A 23,665-nucleotide genomic window follows, 5' to 3' on the forward strand; every position below is an offset into this window, starting at 1 on the left:
ATGAAGAATAGAATAGAATAGAATAGAATAGAATAGAATAGAATAGAATAGAATAGAACAGAACAGAACAGAACAGAATAGAATAGAATAGAATAGAATAGAATAGAATATTGAAGAATACGAATAGAACAGGATAGGATAGAACAGAATAGGAACATAATAAGAATAGAGTAGAGTAGAGTAGAATAGAATAGAAAATAGAATAGAAAATAGAATAGAAATATGGAATAGAATAGAATAGAATAGAATAGGAATAGAATAGGAATAGAATAGAATAGAATAGAATAGAATAGAATAGAATAGAATAGAGTAGAGTAGAGTAGAGTAGAGTAGAATAGAATAGAATAGAATAGAATAGAAAATAGAATAGAATAGAAATATAGAATAGAATAGAAATATGGAATAGAATAGAATAGAATAGAGAAATATAGAATAGAATAGAATAGAATAGAATAGAATAGAATAGAATAGAATAGAATAACAGAGTTGGAAGGGACCTTGGAGGTCTTCTAGTCCAACCCCCTGCATAGGCAGGAAACTGCACTTCAGACAAATGATTGTCCAATCTCTTTAAAACTTCCAGTGTTGGAGCATTTCCAACTTCTGGAGGACACAGAAGGATGACAATTAATAACCACAATTCACAAACGCCAGCTGGCTGTCAAGCGGCATGACCAGATATCCCCAAGACACGTCGACAACAAACAACACCAATTCAATTGGCATGAAACCCAAAAACCCGCCAGCTACGCGAATTCATCAAACCCTGGCATTTGCCAACGGATCCACCAATCAACACATTAATGTATGAACCTATGAGTAACCAGACTGTCCAAACAACCAATCAGCCACAGAACCAACCACCTCCTTACCAGTTTGGATTTCACAACCATTCACGGGACCAACTGACCACAACACCGCTCGAAACCCACGTACACGGAAGAAAAACAGAATAAGACACTTCACTCCAAGTCTTCCTGAAGACGTTACTTAGTTTGGTAACGAAACGTCCAGGAGCTAAACGGCAAACTCAGAGAATGAACAGCGGCCGAAAACACACATAGCCGAGCGTGTCGCTGCATTCTGCATCCGCTGACGCTCCCGGATACTCTTCAAGGACAGCCCCATGTAGAGCGCAATACAGTAGTCCAATCTGGAAGGAACCAGGGCAGTGGTGGGATTCAAATTTTTTTACTACCAGTTCTGTGGGCCTGGCTTAGTGGGCCTGGCTTGGTAGGCATGGCAGGGGAAGGATATACTGCAAAATCCCCATTCCCTCCCCACCCCACTAACCTGCTTTCCAGCTCCGTTCTCCTGTGCAGGGCAACCAAAGAAGACCCAGCTGATCAGCTGTGGGCGTGGCTTGATGGCTTGGTGGGCGTGGCTTGGTGGGCATGGCAGGGGAAGGATACAGCAAAATCCTATTCACCCACCCCACCCCACTGACCTGCTTTCCAGCTCCGTTCTCCTGTGCAGGGCAACCCAAAAAGACCCAGCCAATCAGCTGGGACTCAATGGGAGGTGGAGAATAGATGGGGGCGGGGCCAGTCAAGAGGCGGGATTGGCCGGTTCTCTGAACTACTCAAAATTTCTGCTACCGGTTCTTCAGAACCAGTCAGAACCGGCCGAATGCCACCTCTGGACCAGGGCATGCGTGAGGACCTTGTGACGAAATGGGTGGCAGACAAATTTAAGGCTGGTGGGCGCAGGTGAAGGGGGGAAATGGAACGGACGCCTCCAGCTGGCCTAAAAAAAGCCACGGGGAGGCCCTGCGAAGCCCCTAGATGTCCTGTTTTCGGCCTCCAGGAGCACTCACGGCCAAAAATGGGCCTCTCCAAGGCTGGAAACAGGTCGCAGGAGGCCGTGGAGGCCGAAAACAGGCGGCACGGAGGCCGTACCAGTGGCGGGATTCAAATATTTTTACTACCGCTTCTGTAGGTGTGGCTAGGTGAGCATGGCCAGGTGGTCATGGGACTGGGTGGCCATGGCTATGTGGTTCTCCCCCTCCTTTCGCAACACACACACCCCGTGCCCCGTTTTTTTTTTTTTTTGCCTCCTGGGATTCAGGTAAGTACGAGGGGGCGGGATCAGCTGTGCTGCGAAATTTACATTTCCTGCTTTCTAGCTAATCTAAATTGTGCGGCACAGCTGATCGTCGGAAAAAGCATTTTATTTTTACTACCGGTTCGTTCAAACCAGCCCGAACCGGCCAAATACCACCACTGGGCCGCACGCACCCCCTTCCCACAGCCTGTTTGGCTAGCAGAGGCACCGCAGGGCCGGTCCTTTCAGTAGTTCCAGGCCGGCTCCGCGGACCAGATTTAAGCACCCTGTGGGCCAGATCCGGCCCGCGGGCCTTGAGTTTGACGCCCCTGGTCTAAGGAGGATTATACAGTGGGGGTCAACTCATAAAACATTCCCTTCCAACTCTGTTGTTCTTTGTTTTAGGTACTCTGTACCCCAGACCAGAAGTCAGCTGGGAGGAGTAGGGGGGGCCTGGAAGCCCCTTCCCCCGCATCCCAATAGGCATTTAAAAAGGGGGGGGGGGATGGAAGGAGACCTTTCCTCCCCTCCCAAAGTTGCTTCCCTCCGAATCAAATGTGTGGGGTTGAGAAGAGGCCCCTGGACCCCCCTATCCCTTAAACTGTTGCACCCCCCAGTTTTCTCCCCTAATTTCAGGGAGGGAAGCAGAGGGAAGGGGGATTCAGCCCCAGCCCACCAGGGAAGGGCGAGATTTGGGGGGCTTGAGCCAAGCAGGGCGGATCGGGTTTCTTCTCTCCCGGGAGCCCAGGGGGCTGCCTTCCAAGGAGAGTGTCCCGGTTCCGGGGGCGGGGGACAGCAAGCAGGCCATTTGTCAGAAATGGTGTAGGATCTCCTGCTTAGGCGGGGGGTTGGACTAGATGACCTACAAGGTCCCTTCCAAGTCTGGTTATCTGAATCCCGTAGGATCGCGCCCCACTTCTTGCTCTGCAGCAAAGGTGGAGTGTATGTGTGTGTATGTTCAGGTCTCTGTGTGTTTATGTCTCTCTCTCTCTCTCTGTTTGTGTTTGTGTGTCTCTATGTGTCTCTCTGGATATTTGTGGCTGTGTGTGTTTGTTTGTGCGTTTGTGTGTTTGTGTATGCCTGCGTGCCTCTGTCTTTCTCCTTGTGTGAATGCATGTCTGGCTGTGTTTGTGTAACTGTGTATCTCTCTCTCAGACACACATGAGCTGTGTGTCTCTGTGTTTCTATCTATTTGATTCTCTCTTGTGTGTGTCTCTCTCTCTAAGTGCCTTTGTGTATGTGTTGGTGACTCTGTGTGGGTCAATGTGGCTCAGACTTTCTCTCCCCTTGTGTGAGTGTTTGTGTGACCCTGTGTTTCTGTCTCTTTGTGTGTGTTTGTGAGTCTGTGGGTGTCTGTCACTCTGTGTAACTATGTATCTCTCTCTCTCTCTCTCTCTCTCACTGCGTGTCTGTGTGTGTGTCTTTGTGTCTTTGTGTGTCTCTGGGTCTATCTATCTCTCCCTCTGTGTCTGTGCGAGTTTGTGAGTCTGTATCTGTCTGTGCCTGTCTTTCTCTCTGTGTGTGTGTTTCTGTCTGTGTGTGTCACTGCATTTGTGTGATGGCTGCGTGTCTCTGTGTGTGTGTGTGTCTGGCTGTGTTTGTGTAACTGTGTATCTCTCTCTCACACACACTCACATGTGTGTTTCTGTGTATTTGTGTGTCTCTGTGTATCTGTCTCTTTCTAAGTGTGTCTTTGGATGTGTGTTTGTGAGTCCGTGTGGGTCTGTGCGTCTCTGACTTTCTCTGTGTGTGTGTGGGGGGGGGGCTGTCACTTTGTTTGTGTAACTGTCTCTCTCTCTCTCTCTGCATGCCTGTGTCTTTGTGTGTCTCTGGATGCATCTATCAATCTCTCCCTTTGTGTCTGTGCGAGTTTGTCAGTCTGTGTCTGTCTGCACCTTTCTGTCTTTCTCTGTGTGTGTGTGTTTGTGTCTCTGTGTGTGTCCGGATGTCACTGCCTTTGTGTGATGGTGTGTATCTCTCTCTCACACTGCTTCTCTCTCTCTCTCTCTCTCTCTCTTCTCTCTCTCTGTGTGTCTGTGTGTGTCTCTCTCTGTATGTTTGTGTATCTGTGTTGTGTGTTTGTGAGTCTGTATCTCTCTGCGCCTTTCTGTCTTTCTCTGTGTGTTTGGCTGTCACTGCCTTTGTGTGATGGTGTGTATCTCTCTCTCACCCTGCTTGTCTCTCTCTCTGTGTGTGTGTGTGTGTCTCTCTCTCTCTTTGTGTGTCTCTCTCTGTATGTTTGTGTATCTGTGTTGTGTGTTTGTGAGTCTGTGTCTGTGCCTTTCTGTCTTTCTCTGTGTGTGTTTGGCTGTCACTGCCTTTGTGTGATGGTGTGTATCTCTCTCTCACACTGCTTGTCTCTGTGTGTGTGTGTCTCTCTCTCTTTGTGTGTCCGTGTCTCTCTCTGTATGTTTGTGTATCTGTGTTGTGTGTTTGTGAGTCTGTATCAGTCTGCGCCTTTCTGTCTTTCTCTGTGTGTTTGGCTGTCACTGCCTTGGTGTGATGGTGTGTATCTCTCACACCGCTTGTCTCTCTCTCTCTCTCTCTTTGTATGTTTGTGTATCTGTGTTGTGTGTGTGTGTGCAGGGAGTCCCCCCCCTTTTCTTTCCAGACCCTCCCGGAGAAAAACTGACTTTGGGAAGCGGAGCAACTTTCCTCCCCCCTCCTTCAGTCCCAAAGCCGGGACCCCCGACTCTCCTCGCTGCTCCCCCTCAGCCCGTCCCGGGAACTTCCCGGGCAGCCCGCCCCGCTCCAGACCCGCCCGGGCCGCCCACCTGCACTCACCTGGTTCGGGGCGCCGCTGCTGGTGCTGGCGGCCGCAGGTGAGCGCGGAGCTCCGGCTTGTTTATGCCTGGCCCGGACTAAGGAGCTGGCCCAGGCGAGGCGGAGGAGGAAGAGGAGGAGGCGGAGGAAGAAGAGGCGGAGGAGGCGGGGGCTGCAGGCGGGGCTGCAGCGGGACCCTCCCCAGCTCGGCCCCGGGGGCGTTTGCGGGCACGAGAGGCGGCAGGGGCTCCGCGGCGCTGCTCGTCAGGTGCGCGGAGGTGGCACGGGGAGGGGAGGGGGGGGACAAGGGGAGGGAGGGAAGGAAGGAAAAGGACTCTGGGAGTTGTAGTTTTGCGGCGGGGGAGCTGCCCGAGGGGCCGGGAACTCAGCTGCTGCCCGAGACCGGCCCTCTCGCTCCCTCCCCACCCCCGATGTGGAGCCTCCCGAAGCAGGAGCAGTCTACCTGGCTCCGGGCTTCACTCACAACAAGGGTTATTTTGCCCAGCCGGGGGAACTTGGGGGTTACTTCCAAGCAGCCTCAGCCCGCAGCTGCTCTCTCTCTCTCTCTCCCCCCAATGTGGAGCCTCCCGAGGCAGGAGCAGTCTACCTAGCGCCAGAAGGCAGGAAAGGCAGGAAAGGCTTACCTTGCCCAGCCGGGGAACTTGGGGGGGTTGCTTTCAAGCACCCCTCTGCCCGCAACTCGGCTGCGCTTTCTCTCTCTCTCTCTCTCTCTCCCCACCCCTCATGCGGAGCCTCCCGAGGCAGGAGTAGTCTATCTGGCGGGAAAGGGCAGGAAAGGCTTACCTTGCCCCCGCCAGGTATGACTGTAATTGCATCCGATCCGCTGCAAATCAAGCAATCAATCCTGGCTTAATTCATTCAATCCCGAGGGGATCCAAGACTTTCTGGGGGTGGGGTGGAAATACACCCGAGGCATCATTGCAAACTTTTTAATTGCGTGTTCACACGTGCTTTAAAATAAACTTTCGGGTCACAGCAGGGTCGTCTGAAAGGCCACTTGAACTTTTCCCGGGTGAGTTGAGAACCGAGGTTTGTCGCTTGCAAAAAGTAGGTAAACACGTCCCTCTCCGGAAAGGAAATGGCTTGCGGGGAGGAGTTGTACAACGCGGAAACCAAAAAGAGAAAAAGAAAAAGAAAGAGAAAGAAAAAAAGAAAGAAAAAAAAAGAAGCAAAATGTCACCATCAGCCCTAAAAGTGGATTATTTAAGGCAGGATGTCCGACCTAAGCAACTTTTAAGACAGAATTCTGGGACTTGAAGTCCACAGGCCTTAAAATAGCCAAAGTTGGATACCCCTGATTTAAAGCATATTTATTAATTGTCCCATTCCAGGAACACCCTATCTGGAAGGGACTTTGGAGGTCTTCTAGTCCACCCCCCCCTCAAGCAGGGTTTCCCAACTTTGGCAACTTGAAAAGACCAGGTGGACTTCAACTCCCAGAAACCCGCAGTTCACTCATCTTAAAACATCCTGGCTGGGGGATTCTGGGAAGTGAAGTCCATCCATCTTAAATCATGCTGGCTGGGGGATTCTGGGAATTGAAGTCCATCCACCTTAAATCATGCTGGCTGGGGATTCTGGGAATTGAAGTCCATCCACCTTAAATCATGCTGGCTGGGGGATTCTGGGAATTGAAGTCCACCCATCTTAAAGCATGCTGGCTGGGGGATTCTGGGAATTGAAGTCCACCCATCTTAAAGCATGCTGGCTGGGGGATTCTGGGAATTGAAGTCCACCCATCTTAAAGCATGCTGGCTGGGGGATTCTGGGAATTGAAGTCCATCCATCTTAAAGCAGGGTGGCTGGGGGATTCTGGGAGTTGAAGTCTGCCCATCTTAAATCATGCTGGCTGGGGGATTATGGGAATTGAAGTCCATCCATCTTAAATCAAACTAGCCGGGAAATTCTGGAGTTGAAGCCCACCCATCTTAAAGCAGACTGGCTGGGGGATTCTGGGAATTGAAGTCCATCCATCTTAAATCATGCTGGCTGGGGGATTTTGGGAGTTGAAGTCCACCCATCTTAAATCATGCTGGCTGGGGGATTCTGGGAATTGAAGTCCACCCATCTTAAATCATGCTGACTGGGGGATTCTGGGAGTTGAAGCCCACCCATTTGGAAGCATGGTGGCTGGGGGATTCTGGGAGTTGAAGTCCACCCATCTTAAATCAAGCTAGCTGGAGAATTCTGGGAGTTGAAGTCTGCCCAGCTTAAATCATGCTGGCTGGGGGATTCTGGGAATTGAAGTCCATCCATCTGAAATCAAGCTAGCTGGGGAATTCTGAGAGTTGAAGTCTGCCCATCTTAAATCAAGCTAGCTGGAGAATTCTGGGAGTTGAAGTCCACCCATCTTAAATCAAGCTAGCTGGGGAATTCTGGGAGTTGAAGTTCACCCATTTTAAAGCATGCTGGCTGGGAGGATTCTGGGAATTGAAGTCCGTGTGTCTTAGCATTGCCAACTGTGGAAAATCCTGGTCCAGAGTTAAAGAGAAAAGCAAAAAGCACCTTGAAGGAAAGACACCAGGCTACATACTAGAACCACCATGAGTGCTTCTAAAAGTGGCAGCTTCCCAGCAAAGCTTCAGCTTAGGAAAAACTTCGTCCCACTAAAGTCTGTTCCAGGAGCTGGAGAAGTGGAAGAGAGGCATGCAAGGTCAGTTTGGTCTCAGGATTAAGGTACCAAGCGAAAGAGCGGGAGGCAGGGTGTTCTAGTCCGGCCTTAGGCCTGAAGGCCAGCTGGGTGACTTTGGGCCAATCAATCTGCAGCAGACTCTGAGTTCTAGTGCCACCTTAGCCATGAAATCCAGCTGCATGACTTCCAACCAATCACCAGGAGACTGTGAGTTATTTGTAAACAGGATAATAAAGGTGCCATGCAAATAAATGAGAAAGAAAGAAAAAAAGAAAGAGAAAGAAAGAAAGAAAGAAAGAAAGAAAGAAAGAAAAGAGGGAAGAAAAGAAAAAGAAAAGAAGAAAAGAGAAAAACAGAATAAAGGAAGGAAGGAAAAGACAAAAAGAAAGGGAGGGAAGGAGGGAAGAAAGGAAAGGAAGAAAGAATAAAGGAAGAAAAAGAAGAATAATAGAAAAGCAGAGAAAAAGAAAGAAGAAAGGAAGAAAAAGAAGAAGAGGGAGGAAGGAAAAAAGAGGAAAAAAGAAAGGAAGAAAAAGAAAATAAGAAAGAAAGAAAAAGAGGGAAGAAAGAAAAGATACAGAGAAAGAAAGGAAAACAGAAAAACTGGAAAAAGGAAGGAAAAGACAAAAAGAAAGGGAGGGAAGGAGAGAAGGAAGAAAGGAAAGGAAGAGGGAGAAAGAAAGAAAATAAAGAAAGAAAGGAAGAAAAAGAAAAAAGAAAGAGAAAAATAGAAAAGCAGAGAAAAAGAAAGAAGGAAGATAGGAAAAGAAAGAAGAGGGAGGAAGGGAAGGAAGAAAGGAAAGAAAAAAAGGAAAAAAGAAAGGAAGAAAAAGAAAAAGAGAAGAAAGAAGGCTTGATTCTTCCTGGTTATCTTGATTCCTCAGCTACTTTTCATAAACAAGAAATGCTTCATTTTAAATGCACGCACAGACACACAGACACACATGGACACAAGATATCTGGCAAACCTCATCCATATAATGGAAGATTTGCATCATGGCTTCATGCCTGGCACTTTGCATTTTCCTCACACTGGTTGTGGGCTGGGTGTGTTCTGGGGAACCTTATTAATATATCTGTATTAACAAACTCTTTGATTTTTTTTTTTTTATCCAACCAGGATTTAGGGTTTGCGAAGACCGTCTCTTCTAAGATGCAGTGGGTACTTCTAAGGAGGTAGCCTTTTATAGCGATTTTGCAGAATTGAGTAGGAGGAGAGAACTGGAAGCCCAAAATTGGAAGGCCAAGCTTGTGCCTTTTGATAAAAACGAGTTTTGTCGTCAGACGCCTTCTGATTTACAGCCAGGTGAACCTATGGCACGGGTACCGCAGGTGGCACGCAGAGCCATTTGTGCGGGCACACGAGGCAAACTTACCTGCACTTCATCTCCCAGCTGATTTTCAGCCCGTTTGAGGCCTTTTTCGGCCTTCCCAGAGGCTCGAGGGAAGCCCCTGCAGCCTTCGTAGGCTGAAAACCAGGCCTGTTTCATCACTTCCTGTATTTCCAGAATACGAAACGGGCCCATTTTTCGGCCTACAAAGGCTGCAGAGGCTTCCCTCGAGCCTCTGGGAGGCTGAAAAAGGCCTCAAACGGGCTGAAAATTAGCTGGGAGGTACAGTGCAGGTAAGGGGGCGGTAGCAGGGGGGGGGGAGACTCGTGTGCACATGCTCAGGGGGCATTGGGAGGGCCCGCACACATTGCCTTCTGGGTGTTGGCATGCGGCACGTGCGCACGGAATTTTTGGCATAGGAGCCCAATAAGGTTAGCCGCCACTGTCCTATGGTTTACAAAGTGTGATTTGTGTGCTGGGTGTTTTTTTTTTAATCTCCTGTTTACATTCAGGCTTTGATCGAAGCCACAAGCCCTTGCAAGAAGAAATAAAGTCAACAATAATTTCACTCAAATAAGTAAATAAGCAAACAAGAACCAGTCGGTCCTTCATTTCTCAACCCTGGGAAGGAAGGCTAAATTGCGAAACCACTTGCCAAAAAACCTTGCCAAGAAAACCTTGCCATTGCCAGGAGTCAACACTAAAAATAAAATTAAAAATAAAATTAAATGTATTTGTGTGTTTGTGCATGTGTGTGTACATACTTACGTGTGCTCTTTTGATAATCCTGTTAGATCTTTTAATGACTCTGAAGGTGGATTGATGGTGAGACCGCTTTGCAGATTGTCACGTGTTACGAGCTTTTCCCTACACACACACACACACACACACACACACACAAACGCACACATCATACACACTGCTGAGTCCTCTGAAGTTGAACCGCCCTTCCTTCCGTGCTGTGTTCTTAACAACCTTTAGACTAGCTCGTTTCCCGGGCACCTTCGGATTTTATGGCTTGTGTCGGTGTGTGTTAAGTGGATTTTTTTTCTTCTTTCTTAATCGGTCCTGAAATTGCAGTCTCTTTATGACCACCTGTCGGGCCTCGAGTTGCATTTCTTTATGGCTTGTTTTCCAGATAAAGAGGGTTTTTAAGGGGGAAAAAAATTAAACAGCGGAAACAAACAGAGAGAGGCAATTCAGATGATTTTTTTTTCCAACCGTCTCTAACTAAGCCTTAAAAACAGGGATTAAGTGTGGTGCTCTGGGCTCAGAGAGGCAAAATTCCACTTAGGTTGCATCCTGTTTTGCAAGAGGTGAAGGCTGGGGTTGGTGCCGGGGGAGGGGAGGGTTTCTCCCCCTCCCCATTGCTAGCTAGAAAAAGATATTCCAATAGAAAAGAATCTTTGTAGCTCAGGCTTGAACTGGGGAGCTTGGTGCTGTGTGAGTTTGCAGACGTTTCATGACCCAGCTAGGTAACATCATCAGTGCTAGAAAGGAGTGGGGTTGGCAGAGAAGAGGAGGAGGAGGGGGGAGGAGGAGGAGGAGGAGGAGAGTGGAGTTCTTGGTGCTCTATGAGCTTGGTGGTTTTCTTGAAGACGTTTTATGACCCAACTAGGTAACATCATCAATGCCAGAAGGGAGGGGATTTATAATGGTGGTGGTGGTGGTGGTGGTGAGGAGGAGGAGGAAGAGGAGGAGGAGGAGGAGGAGGAGGAGGAGGAGGAGGAGGAGGAGGAGGAGGAGGAGGAGGAGGAGGAGGAAGGACAGTGGAGTTCTTGGTGCTCTCTGAGCTTGGTGGTTTTCTTGAAGACGTTTTATGACCCAACTAGGTAACATCATCAATGCCAGAAGGGAGGGGGATTTATAATGGTGGTGGTGGTGGTGGTGGTGAGGAGGAGGAAGAGGAGGAGGAGGAGGAGGAGGAGGAGGAAGGACAGTGGAGTTCTTGGTGCTCTCTGAGCTTGGTGGTTTTCTTGGAGACGTTTCATGACCCAACTAGGTAACGTCATCAGTACTAGAAGGGATTTGTGATGGTGGTGGTGATGAGGATGATGAGGAGGACGAGGAAGTACTATGCAGTCCTTGGTGTTTCTCTTAGCTGTGATTGTTTTCTTGCAGGCATTTCATGACCCAACTAGTTGTTAGGTGATGATTATTCCTTGATTGGATTATTGTGAGGCTGTTCTGACCCAGCTCCCCCCAAACACAACCAACTCAAAGATTCCTTTATTAGGAGCCCCGGCAAACAGTTTCTCTCTCACCGCAGGCTAACAAGTCCGTCCGTCCAGAAGAGGAATAGTTGTCTGCCAGATCTATTCATCTCCGCCCCCTGCCTTTTATCCCCATAGCTAGGGTGGGGCTTCGCTAGCAGCGGTGGCTCTTCCGTCCCAAGGACCGGCCCATAGATTTCCACTGCTCTCCTCTCCTCAGGCACTGGGCCCAGCTGTTCCTCCTCTTCCTCATCAGCCACCTCCAGGCCTGGGGGCTGTTGACTCTCCATCTGAGGTCTGACGGACGGCACAGGCTCTGCCTCCGTCTCTCTTTCTCCCACTCTGCCAGCTCCATTCCCCCTTCCTCCTGGGAGCTCCCAGGTTGCCCTGATGCTGGCTCTGACTCCCACGCCGCCTCCTCCTCCTCCTCCTCCTCCTCCTCCTCCTCCTCCTCCTCCTCCTCCTCCTCCTCCTCCTCCTCCGATTCGGCTGCTGGAGAGACCGGCAGCCGACAGGCCACAACAGAGACAAGACCACAATCCAATCAAGGAACCACCAAGCATACTCTCACCAATGCTGATAGAGCAGACCCCTTGTACATCAACAGAGAGCAACCCCCCCCGTCCCTTCTAGCACTGATGCTGTTACCTAGTTGGGTCATGAAACATCTGCAAGAAAGCCACCAAGCTCAGAGAGCGCCAAGGGCCGCACCGAGACCTGTTTCTTTGGCCCTCTGCCTTTTTTGGTGGTGGTGGTTATGGGGGAAAGAGAATTCAACGGAGCCCACGGCATAGTTCGTCACCAGTGGCACTTTTTAATGGCAGTCTCTCTCGACTCTCTTAATACCAACATGGCGGAGTGGGATAAGCCTCTGAAACGAACTCAGGGTGAATGATATAGCTGTCCCTCTCCAGCCCTCCAGACCTCTTAAAATGACTTGTGTCCCACCTGCAAGGAGAGAAAAGAGAATTAAGCACCCCCAGTAAAGCCCACCAGGGCTGCCTCTCCAAACCTCCACGATGCCAGAACATTCCAACCTTCTAAACTCCAAGGGATCTATTTATTTTTATTTTATTGATTTGATTTGTCAACCGCTTACAAGATAATAGGTGTAAGTATAAACATGAGTAAGAATACAGGAAATAGGTAGGAATAAATGGGGACATTAGGACAGGGACGGTAGGCACGATGGTGCGCTTATGCACGCCCCTTACAGACCTCTTAGGAATGGGTATTCTCTCCCTTCCTTTCCTTCCTTCCTTCCTTCCTTCCTTCCTTCCTTCCTTCCTTCCTTCCTTCCTTCCTTCCTTCCTTCACCTTCCCTGTTCTCCTTCCTTTCCCCTTCCTTGCTTCTTTCCTTCCTTCCTCTCTCCCACTCCCTCCCTCCCTTTTCTCTCCTTCCTTCCTTCCTTCCTTCCTTCCTTCCTTCCTTCCTTCCTTCCTTCACCTTCCCTGTTCTCCTTCCTTTCCCCTTCCTTGCTTCTTTCCTTCCTTCCTCTCTCCCACTCCCTCCCTCCCTTTTTCTCCTCCCTTCCTTTCCTTTCCTTCCTTTCCTTCCTTCCTTCCTTCCTTCCTTCCTTCCTTCCTTCCTTCCTTCCTTCCTTCACCTTCCCTGTTCTCCTTCCTTTCCCTTCCTTGCTTCTTTCCTTCCTTCCTCTCTCCCACTCCCTCCCTCCCTTTTTCTCCTCCCTTCCTTTCCTTTCCTTCCTTTCCTTCCTTCCTTCCTTCCTTCCTTCCTTCCTTCCTTCCTTCCTTCCTTCCTTCCTTCCTTCCTTCACCTTCCCTGTTCTCCTTCCTTTCCCCTTCCTTGCTTCTTTCCTTCCTTCCTCTCTCCCAATCCGTCCCTCCCTCCCTTTTCTCTCCTTCTTTCCTTCCTTCCTTCCTTCCTTCATTCCCTGTTCTCCTTCCTTCCCCCTTCCTTCCTTCTTTCCTTCCTTCTTTTTTATTTTATTTATTTGATTTGTCAACTGCTTACAAGCTAATAGGTGTAAGTATAAACACAACTAAGAATACAGGAAATAGGTACGAATAAATGGGTACAATAGGACAGGGATGGTAGGCACGATGGTGCACTTATGCACGCCCCTTACATGCCCCATCTAATCTAAGTCATCAGAATAACAGAGTTGGAAGGGAGCTTGGAGGTCATCTAGTCCAACCCCCTGCTCAGGCACCAAACCCTACACCATTCCAGACAAACGGCTGTCCAGTCTCTTCTTCAAAACCTCCAGTGATGGAGCCCCCATAATTTCTGGAGGCAAACTTTCCACTGATTAATTAAGAGAATAACAGAGCTGGAAGGGACCTTTAGAGGTCTTCTAGTCCAACCCTTTGCTCAAGCAGGAGACCCTATGGCAGTGGTGGTTAACCTTTTCGGCACCGAGAGCTGAAACAGGAGCGCATGTGTGCGCGACAAAAAGGGACCGAGTGCCCAAATGCGCACGCATTGGAACTAGAAGAGCAGCTCCTGGCACATGCATGTGTACCAGCCACCTGGTCTTCCAGCTTCTGACGCTTATGCACATGTGAAGACCAGTTTCTAACGTGCATTTGCACGCCAGCCAGCTGGTCTTCGTGCATGCATGAATGTTAGAAACTGGAAGATCAAGTGATCGGTGTGCATGCACACGCTTGGAGCTGCTTTTCTGATTTCCGGTGCTCGCACATGCGTGAAGACCAGCTGGCCGGTGCACATGTGTGCACCGGAACCCAGAAGATCAACGGGCAATGTCTGGCATGCCTGGAGAGAGGGTTCTGTATACCACTTCCGGCACGCATGGCATAGGTTCGCCATTACGGCCCTATCATGGCATAGGGCCTATACCATCTCAGACAAGGGGGCATTTAATTTCACCCCTCCTCCCTCCCTTCCTTCCTCTCTATTTTAATTTTAAGGACATGTTACTAGTCCTCATGGTTTTGCGGTGAGTTGGCGTCCACGAGCCTGAAAGTTGCCAAGGTTGGGCGAGCCTTGTTGTAATTTAATTGGATGAGTCAATTAATTTTAACTTGGGAGGCATATTGTAAATTTCCTCTTAGCCAGTTGTGTCAAACCAAGCACAACTTCTCAAAAGAACAATTAATCAGTAGAACAACGTTGCCTCCAGAAGTTGTGAATGCTCCTACACTGGACATTTTCATAAAAGATGTTGGATAACCATTTGTCTGAAGTGATGTAGAGTTTCCTGCCTGAGCAGTGGGTTGGACTAGAAGACCTCCAAGGTCCCTTCCAATTCTATTCTATTCTATTCTATTTCTATTTCTATTCTATTCTATTCTATTCTATTCTATTTCTATTATTTCTATTTCTATTCTATTCTATTCTATTCTATTCTATTCTATTCTATTCTATTCTATTTCTATTTCTATTCCTATTCTATTCTATTTCTATTTCTATTTCTATTCTATTTCTATTCTATTCTATTCTTCATTCTATTCTATTCTTCATTCTATTCTATTCTATTCTATTCTATTCTATTCTATTCTATTTCTATTCTATTCTATTTCTATTATTTCTATTTCTATTCTATTCTATTCTATTCTATTCTATTCTATTCTATTCTATTCTATTCTATTCTATTCTATTCTATTCTATTCCTATTCCTATTCCTATTCCTATTCTATTCCTATTCCTATTCCTATTCTATTCTATTCTATTCTATTCTATTCTATTCTATTCTATTCCTATTCTATTCCTATTCTATTCCTATGCAATTCTATTCTAATTCTAATTCTATTCCTATTCTATTCTATTCTATTCTTCTATTCTATTCTATTCTATTCTATTCTATTCTATTCTATTCTATTCTATTCTATTCTATTCTTCATTCAATTCAATTCTATTCCTATTCCTATTCTATTCTATTCTATTCTATTCTATTCTATTCTATTCTATTCTATTCTATTTCTATTCTTTTCTGATTCTATTCTACTTCTACTTCTACTTCTATTCTATTCTATTCTATTCTATTCTATTCTATTCTATTCTATTCTATTCTATTCTATTCTATTACAGCCATAACTACCCAGCAGCAGGAAAAAGCCATTAAAATATCTTGAGGGTTGGAAACTTAGACCAGGTGTGTTGAAGTTGGAACTTTCCAGAAGCCGGTCAAATCCACAAGACGGAGTGGATTTTGACAGGGCCTCCATGTTCCCACAGGGAGTACTTGACTTATGGCCCCAGTTGCGATCAGAATTTCCACTGCTAAGCAAGGCATTGATTAAGCCATGCCTGCTTTTACTTTCCTTTCCCTCAGCAGTGGTTGAGCAAGTTACTGCCGTTGTTAAGTGAAGCGCACCGCTCTTAAGCGGATCAGGCTTAGGCCAAGTAGCTCCACTGGTTAACTGTTCTCACTGTCAGGATGTTTCTCCTTAATTCTAGGTTGAAGATCCCCCTGAGAAGCTTCCATCCATTAAATAACAGAATAGCATTGGAAAGGGACCTTGGAGGTCTTCTAGTCTAACCCCCTGGCTAGGTGGAAAAACCGTACACCACTTCAGACAAATCTAATTAAAAACTTGCAGTGCATTCACCACTTCTGGTGGCAATCTGTTCCACTGGTTAACTGTCCTCACTATTAGTAAGTTTCTCCTTAATTCCAGGTTGCTTCTCCCCTTGATTAATTTCCATTCATTGTTTCTTGCCCAGCTCCATGCGCGTGTGCAAATGCCCGCTGCTCGTGCAAATGGAGCTGTGCATGTGTGTGTGTGTGTGCCTGTCCCCCCCCCCCACCACAGAACCATTTCCTTCCCCCTCCCTCACCAACAGTTGGGGACCACTGCGCTTCATTATATGGGGCAGTTTTGTTTTTTCAATGCAAGTTTTGGATTTCCTTACTTAAGGTTCATATACGGGAAAGATGGAGGCAGGCTTGGCAAACGTGCACAGAGCATCATGTCCACCTGGTGGTCGTAGTATGGGAAACTCCTGGAAGACAAAAGGAGGGAAAGGAGCATGATTAGAAGTGTCACTAGACTAGACACACAGTGCTGACTACTCTCTTGGGAGTCACTACTCAAACAGGAGACCCTAGACCCGTAATGGCGAACCTTTTTGGCACCGAGTGCCCAAATTGGAATGCGCATGGATGTTCATGCATGTGTGGGTGCCGGAAACCCAAAGACCAGCTGGCCAGTGTGCACATGCCTGTTTGGGGGGAATTTTTGGCACTGTTTTCAGACCATTTTCTGGGCCATTTTCAAAATCACCCGAAAAACAGCCTGCTTTTGGGGCAATTTTCAGGCCCTTTTGGGGCCATTTTTCAGCCTGAAAAACAGTCTTAAATGGTCTAAAAATGGCCTAAAGTGGCCCATGGATTGAAAATGGCCTGGAAAACACCCTGTTTTTTGGCCATTTTTGGCCATTTTCAGGCTGTTTGGGGGGCATTTTCAGGGCATTTTGGACCATTTTTCAGCCCGAAAAACAGCCTGAAAAACGGCCTAAAATGGCCTGGAAAATGGCCAGAAAATGGCCTAAAATGGGTCAAAAACGACCCAGAAAATGTCCTGAAAAACGGGCCATTTTTTGGCCGTTTTCCAGTGCTCCGGCACCCTCAAAGACCAGTTGACCGGCACACATGTGCAGGCCATAAACCAGAAGAACAGCTGGCGAGGGCTCTAAGCGCCATAGATTTGCCATCAACATCTCTACACCATTTCAGACAAATAGTTGTCCAATCTCTTCTTGAAAGCCTCCAGTGATGAAGTTCCCACAACATCTGGTGGCAAGCTGTTCCCCTGGTTAATTGTCCTCCCCGATAGGAAGTTTCTCCTTAGTTCCAAGTTGCTTCTCTCCTTGGTTAGTTAGCTAGTTAGTTTAGCTTAGAATCTTTTTAGTGCTCTGCCAACCAATATCTTTTCAATCCATCCGTTCAATCTATTCTGAGTCGGAAGGGACCTTGGAGGTCTCCTAGTCCAACCCCCTTCTCAAGCAGGAGATCCCAAACCATTCCAGACAAGCGGCTGCAGTCTCTTCTTAAAAACCTCCAGTGGCGGCCCTACCAGTCTCCTGGATAGCCTGTACAACTTGCCACACTTGAAACTGCTGCTTTCTGCTGAATTGTTGGAGCCAACTTTTGCCACATCTCTATAGGGCCAAGACTGAGTTGTGAGTTGGGGCTAGGGGGCTTTCTGAACCTCTTGGGGTATTGTGGTTAGCTGGCAGCAGGTGCGGACGGCTGAGGAGAGCGAGGACTCTGATGAAGGGCCGGGACCATCCGGGAGTGGACTGCTGCCTTCAGAGATTGTGAGGACTGGCAGCAGCGATGAGGAGGTTCCCGAGGAGCCTGTGCCAAGTGCGCGTGCACGAAGGATTGCTCGGAGGAAAGAACAATGACAGCAGCACAGGCGACTCGGGAGTAAGGCTGCAAGGCAATGGCCCCTCCCTCAAGAGGATAAAAGCCAGGTTTGGAAAAGCGTTCTTTGCAGACAGCAAAGAAGCTCTGAAACTCAACGGGTGGACATCTTAGTTTGGTGTTTGGAGAATTTTGTAAATTAGTTCTTATCTCTGGGTTTTTGGCAGCCTGGACAAACAACTTGACAAGGCTCTTTCTTGTTGGAGCTAATTAGTGGAAAGCAGAATTTGATATTAAACCTTAAAAGGTGGGGGGCTGCTGCCTTTGTCTGTTCTTTGGGAACCCGGTTGGGTCAGAACGGGGTGAAGCTGTGCCAACTATTCCCAGTTGCCTCTTGCAAAAAACAACAACTTTGGGACAACCATGACCTGGATGACTGAGGATCTCCATAGACCAGGGGTGTCAAGCTCGCATCGTCACATTGTCGTTATTGCGACCTTCCCCCCCCCTCGCCGCTCGCTAAACTGGGGTGAGCATGGGCAGCGCATGACACACCCAGCCTGTGCAGCGGCGAGTTTGACACCCCTGCCACAGACATTCGAAGCTGTGTTGGCAACCCTGGAGCCAGATGGTGACTTTTAAAAAAATAAAATAAAAAGTTTTTTTTTATTTTTAACAACAAACATAAAACAACAAATAAAACCTTCTTTCAGTTATACGATGTGTTGGTTGGTACTTATATCCTGTGCACAATATCTATACTCTTTTACATTTATATTGCATTAATTAACTTTCCATATCATATTATATTCTTACTATACAATCATTAGACTTTAATTTCAATTCCATATTATCCTTTAGAGCACATCTCAATTCTGACTCATTTTTATTCATATTATATTTTATTTAAAGATAATCAGTTATAACATATCATAATTACTATAATATACTTCCATTTCCTACTATTCTATTTAACCATGGATAGAATAAACCCCATATCTTATAATAGTCTTTTTTCTTCTTGCTCTCTAATTGCTAATGTTAATCTGCCCATTTCTGCACATTCCATTATTTTCTTAATCACCTCCTCCTCCATCGGAGTTTTCTCATTTTTTCCAATTTTAAGCAAATACAATTCTAGCTGCAGTTAATACATTAATAATCAAGTATGTCACTTCTTTATTGTAACCTTCAGGTAAAATTCCCAATAAAAATGTCTCTGGTTTTAAATCTAGGTGCTGTTTTTGTCATTTTCCCCCCCCAACCATGTGGGTATTTTTAGTCCAATATCTTTTAGCTTCCTCACATGTCCACCACATATAGTAAAATGATCCAGGTGTCTGATGGCATTTCCAACACTTCGCAGATGGTGATTTTTGAGAGCCATATATGCCCCTCTTTGAGGGGCCCCTCCCACTATAAAAATAAAAGCATCGATCAAAACACAGCGTTAAAAGTGAGACATCTGTTAAGTCAGTTTTGCCTCGTTTTAGGACTGTTTTTGCCCCGTTTGTTACATAAACTAACTTTGAACAGTCGCTAAATGAACTGTTGTAAGTCGAGGACTACCTGTGGCAAATTGGTTGCTGGAATATCCCACATTCTCCTATCTTGCCAAGAAATAGGTTGGGATCTACTTTATCAAATGCCTTCCTGAAGTATTTGCTGAATCTTGTCATCCTAAGAAGTGATTTAACAGGATGGCATTCCTCTTTCTTTTTCTTCCAAGAATGTCAGGATATCTAATCCCTTTATGGCCATTCTAGTATTTCCTTCCTCTCGTCCCATCCTTGGTCGGTTTTAGACAGGCACAACAAAGACTTTGGAACCGACATTGGCATGGTGAGCTTATCGGCTCCGACATGTAGACTTCGCAGTTAATTTTTAATTCAGCCTACATTTTTTTTTTAAGTTAGGAGAGAGTGCTCTGCACACAAGGAGGACGAGGTAAACACAGAGAATGTCCACCTGTTTCTGTGGTGTTGGTGAAAAAATTAACATTTGTATGTTTAAGTCCCCACAGGAAAGGGTTTTTTCCTCCAGTGCTAAATGCAAGTCCCTCTCTCTGTTCACCATCTGTTTCTCTTGCTCCATTTCTCTCCATCTCTTTCACTCTTTTTTGTCCTTTACTCACTCTCTCTCTTTCCATCTCTCTCTTCATCTCTCTTTGTCTCTCCTCATCTTTGTCTTTCTTTCTCCATTGCTGTCTCCATCTTCTCTCTCTATTTTTCTGTCTCCATTTCTGTCTCTCCATCTCTCCATCTGTCTCTCTCTCCATCTCTCTCTCTTTCTATTTCCATCTCTCTCTCTCCATCTCTCTGTCCTTCTCTTTCTCTCCCCATCTCTCTTTTTCCATTGCCATCTCCATCTCTCTCTCTCTCTCTCTCTCTCTCCATTTCTGTCTCTCTCTCCCCATCTCTCCCCTTCTCCATCTCTCTTTCTCTCTCCATTTTTCACTCCATCTTTCTCTGTGTCTCTGTCTGTCTCTGTCCCCCTCCCCTCTGTTTGTGTAGGAGGGAAATATGACCACAGTATACAGCACTGTCCTTCAACTTTAGTAAACTCAAGGTGTGTGGATTTCAACTCCCAGAATTCCCCAGCCAGCATGGATCTTCATGAAATCTACCCCATTGATCTTTTATTTAACAGACACACGGTTGCTATTTAGCAACTAAAATTGTGGGTTCTCCCATAAAGCTTCCTTTGCTATCCATGCAGATGTTCTTCTAAAACCTGTGATGGGTCAATTGGCATGTAGAGATGGAACCCGTTGCTGTAAACCATTTTACAAAATTCGTTCATGAAGCAGCTTAGGAAATTCAATGCAACCCCTCCTCCTCCTCCTTTTCCTTTTCCTCCTCCTCCTTTTCATTTTCCTCCTCCTCCTCTTCCTCCTCTTCCTCTTCCTCCTCCACCAACCCCTCAAGAGGGGAAAAAAACATCAGAAGAAGCTCTCATCCCAGGAACAACAGCTGGCTATTTGAAATCAGGGCTCCTGTAGCAGGAATTTTGCCTTCCTTCTTGTCAACGGAAGCACAAGGCTGACCTCCACTGTTGGTGAGAGGACATTTTCAGGCAGTGGGAAGGATAGTTCTGAAGAAAGGAGCGCAGGAGGACTGGTGCTCTGGGCCAGCATTTCTCAACCTCAGCAACTTTAAGATGGGGTGGACATCAACATCTGGTATTCCATAGCTAGCATGCTTTAAGAGTGGTGGACTCCAACTCCCAGAATTCCCCAAAACAGCCAGCTTTAAGATGGGTGGGTTTTAATTTCCCGAGTTCTCCAGCCAGCATGATTTAAGACTGGTGGACTCCAAGTCCCAGAATTCCCCAGCCAGCCAGCTTTAAGGTGGGTGGGTTTTAATTTCCCGAGTTCTCCAGCCGGCATGATTTAAGACTGATGGACTTCAACTCCCAGAATTCCCTCGCCAGCATGTCTGCCCGTCATAGCATTGCTGAGGTCAAGAAAAAAAACTGCCCATGGACCTTAAGGTGGGGTCTCCAAATTTGACAGCTTTAAGAACTTGTGGACTTCAACTCCCAGAATTCCTCAGCCAGCCTGGCTAGCTGAGAAATTCTGGGAGTTGTAGCCCGCAAGTCTTAAAAATTGTAAACTTTGGAGAGAACTTCACCAAGGCTGGTTGCTCTCCAGCTTGGAGTCTCCACCTTATGGACCCTAACTCTAACTCCAGGGTGGCATCCTGGCCTCTGCCTGTCACTGCCGTGCCCCACTGGTCTGTCCGAGCCACTCAGCCCTCCCCCAAAAGACCCCCAGGAGGAGTTGGAGGAAGAGGCAGCTGCCGGACCAAACCCTCCGAACCTTACAATCTTCTCAACTAGCTGGCTAATCTGCCTCTCGGTGCTGGGGGCTCCGTCCACGTAGTAGTCCATTCCACGCAAGCAGTAATGGCGGCCGGTGCAAGGGCTGTAGTAGCCTTGGTAGGGCATCCGGCCTGGGATGGGGTACTGATGCCGGACATACGGAAGCTGCTTCCGAGACAAGCTATTCAACATGTTGACCACGACTTCCCGTTCTGGAGAAAAAAGGTCAGAAAGAGAGGAGGGTTAGAAGGCAGAGCTGAGAGAGACTCGGCCCATCGGCAGCGGGTTCAAGAAGCAACCTCACAGGGAGGACAATCAACCAGGGGGAACAGCTTGCCACCAGAAGTTATGGGTGCTCCATCCCTGGAGGTTCTTAAGAAGAGACTGGACAGCCACTTGTCTGAAATGGTTTAGGGTCTCCTGCTTTAGCAGGGGGTTGGACTAGAAGACCTCCAAGGTCCCTTCCAGCTCTGTTATTCTATTCTATTCTAAAACAGCCATAACTACCCAGCAGCAGGAACAAGCCATCAAAATATCTTGAGGGCTGGAACCTTAGACCAGGCATGTTGATGTTGCAACTTTTCGGAAGCCGGTCAAATCCGGAAGACAGAGTGGATTTTGAAGATTTAATAGCTGACCAGCTGCTGTGAGGCTGTAAGCCAAGATGATGAACTGAGGATGAGTCAGCAGGGTACTGCCACTTTAAGAAGCTGTCTATATAAGGGAGGCCATGTGAGGGCATCTCTCTCTCTCTCTCTCTCTCTCCTCATGTTCTATCTCCATTGTAGTTCTCAGTGTAGAGTTCAAGATTGATTGATTGCCTGGCGTTTGCCTAACACATGTATGTATATATGTGTTGTATATAAACCACAGTTAAACCACTGTTAAAAGACAAAGCCTCTGTGTCCTGTGTTTGCTCCCGGGTTGTCTCACAATAGTAGTCACCCTGTAAACACTCCAACATCTATTCTGATTGACTCAGGAAGCTCCCCTTCTCAGAATGCAAAATTTGAGGACTCAACATCCAGAATAACAGAGTTGGAAGGGACCTCTGAGGTCTTCTAGTCCAACCTCTGACTCAAGCAGGAAACCCTATAGCAATTGAGACAAATGGCTGTCCAGTCTCTTCTTTACAACCTCCAGTGATGGAGCACCCACAACGCTGTTCCACTGGTTAATTGTCCTCACTGTTAGGAAATGTCTCCTTAGTTCTAAGTTGCTTCTCTCCTTGATTAGTTTCCATCTGTTGCTTCTTGTCCTGCCCTTCAGGTGCTTTGGAGAATAGTTTGACCCCCTCCTCCTCTCTGTGGCAGCCCCTCAAATATTGGAAGACTGCCATCGTGTCACCCCTAGTCCTTCTTTTCATTAAAGTAGACACATATCCAATTCCCGCAACCATTCTTTACATGTTTTAAGCCTCCTGTCCCCTAAAATTCACCAGACCTGAAGTGATAGCAACCTGAGGCTCAAGACTTCACAAGGATGTTTTCAGATAATAAAGGAGAATATTTATAGTTCAGGGTTGAAAAAGAGAAGGAGGAGGAGGAGGAGGAGGAGGAGGGGAACTGTGGGGTTCTTGATGCTCTCTGAGTTTGATTGTTTTCTTCCAGACCTTTCATGACCATACTTGGTAACATCATCACTGCTAGAAGGGGCTTGTATGTAATCAGAGAGCAAAGCCCACTCCCTTTTGGCACTGATGATGTTACCTAGTTGGGTCATGAAACGTCTGTAAGAAAACAGCCAAGCTCAGAGAGGACCAAAGACCCCACAGTCATCATCGTTTCTTCCTCCTCCTCCTCCTCCTCCTCCTCCTCCTCCTCCTCCTCCTCCTCCTCCTCCTCCTCCTCCTCCCTCCTCCCTCCTCCTCCTCCTCCTCCTCCTCCTCCCTCCTCCTCCTCCTCCTCCTCCTCCTCCTCCTCCTCCTCCTCCTCCTCCTCCTCCTCCTCCTCCTTTTTCTTCCTCTTCCTGTTCTCCTCCTCCTCCTTCTTCCTCTTCCTCTCCTCCTCCTCCTCCTCCTCCTCCTCCTTCCTCTTCCTCTCCTCCTCCTCCTCCTCCTCCTCCTCCTCCTCCTCCTCCCTCCTCCTCCTCCTCCTCCTCCTCCTCCTCCTCCTCCTCCTCCTCCTCCTCCTCCTCCTCTTCCACCACCACCACCACCACTTTACAAATCTCTACATCCCTTCTAGCACTGATGACATTACTTAGTTGGGTCATGAAACGTCTGCAAGAAAACAGCCAAGCTCAGAGAGCACCAAGGACCCCTCGTAGCGCAGACTGGCTAGCTTTTCTTATCCCTACATTGGGGGTGAGGGTGGGAAGCTTCAGAAAGAGGTACCGTAATTGTTGAGTCGCTCGGGTTTCGGAGGGTACTCCATGGGCATCCCGCGCAAAATGGTGTCCATGCCGGCCTCCTGAAAGGCAAATTTGCAACAGGTAAGTCCATTTCCGCTGGAAAGAAGACGGACGGCAATAGCTCCAGAGAAGAAGAACTTGAAAAGATTAGTAATAGAGCCCAGCCTTAAGTTTAAGTCAGTATTTGTCAAT

General features: G+C 47.3%; 2 protein-coding genes across 3 annotated transcripts in view; both read right to left on the minus strand.

Annotated features, from left to right (window-relative positions):
• MYORG (myogenesis regulating glycosidase) overlaps positions 1-5,083 on the minus strand; it is a 37,409-nt gene extending 32,326 nt beyond the window's left edge. The window contains exon 1 of the mRNA XM_087958758.1: positions 4,828-5,083. The gene's annotated coding sequence lies outside the window, so the exon portion shown is untranslated. The remainder of the gene's footprint in view (positions 1-4,827) is intronic.
• Positions 5,084-11,770: 6,687 nt separating this feature from the next.
• SPMIP6 (sperm microtubule inner protein 6) overlaps positions 11,771-23,665 on the minus strand; it is a 32,016-nt gene continuing 20,121 nt past the window's right edge. Inside the window, exons 4-7 of one of the 2 annotated variants that reach the window (XM_087958770.1) lie at positions 23,457-23,532; positions 21,120-21,333; positions 15,844-15,933; positions 11,771-11,951 (exon numbers count right to left, since the gene is read on the minus strand). In XM_087958770.1, the coding sequence (XP_087814896.1) occupies positions 11,843-11,951; positions 15,844-15,933; positions 21,120-21,333; positions 23,457-23,532 (489 nt within the window). In that variant the 3' untranslated portion in view covers positions 11,771-11,842. Of the gene's footprint in view, positions 11,952-15,843; positions 15,934-20,346; positions 21,334-23,456; positions 23,533-23,665 lie in introns of those variants that run through there. The other variant, XM_087958769.1, reaches the window with a different exon arrangement.

The sequence above is a fragment of the Notechis scutatus genome, chromosome 2, assembly GCF_049901735.1.
Source record: "Notechis scutatus isolate UNSWTSFEM ecotype Mainland chromosome 2, rNotScu1.2, whole genome shotgun sequence".
NCBI classification, from domain to species: domain Eukaryota; kingdom Metazoa; phylum Chordata; class Lepidosauria; order Squamata; family Elapidae; genus Notechis; species Notechis scutatus.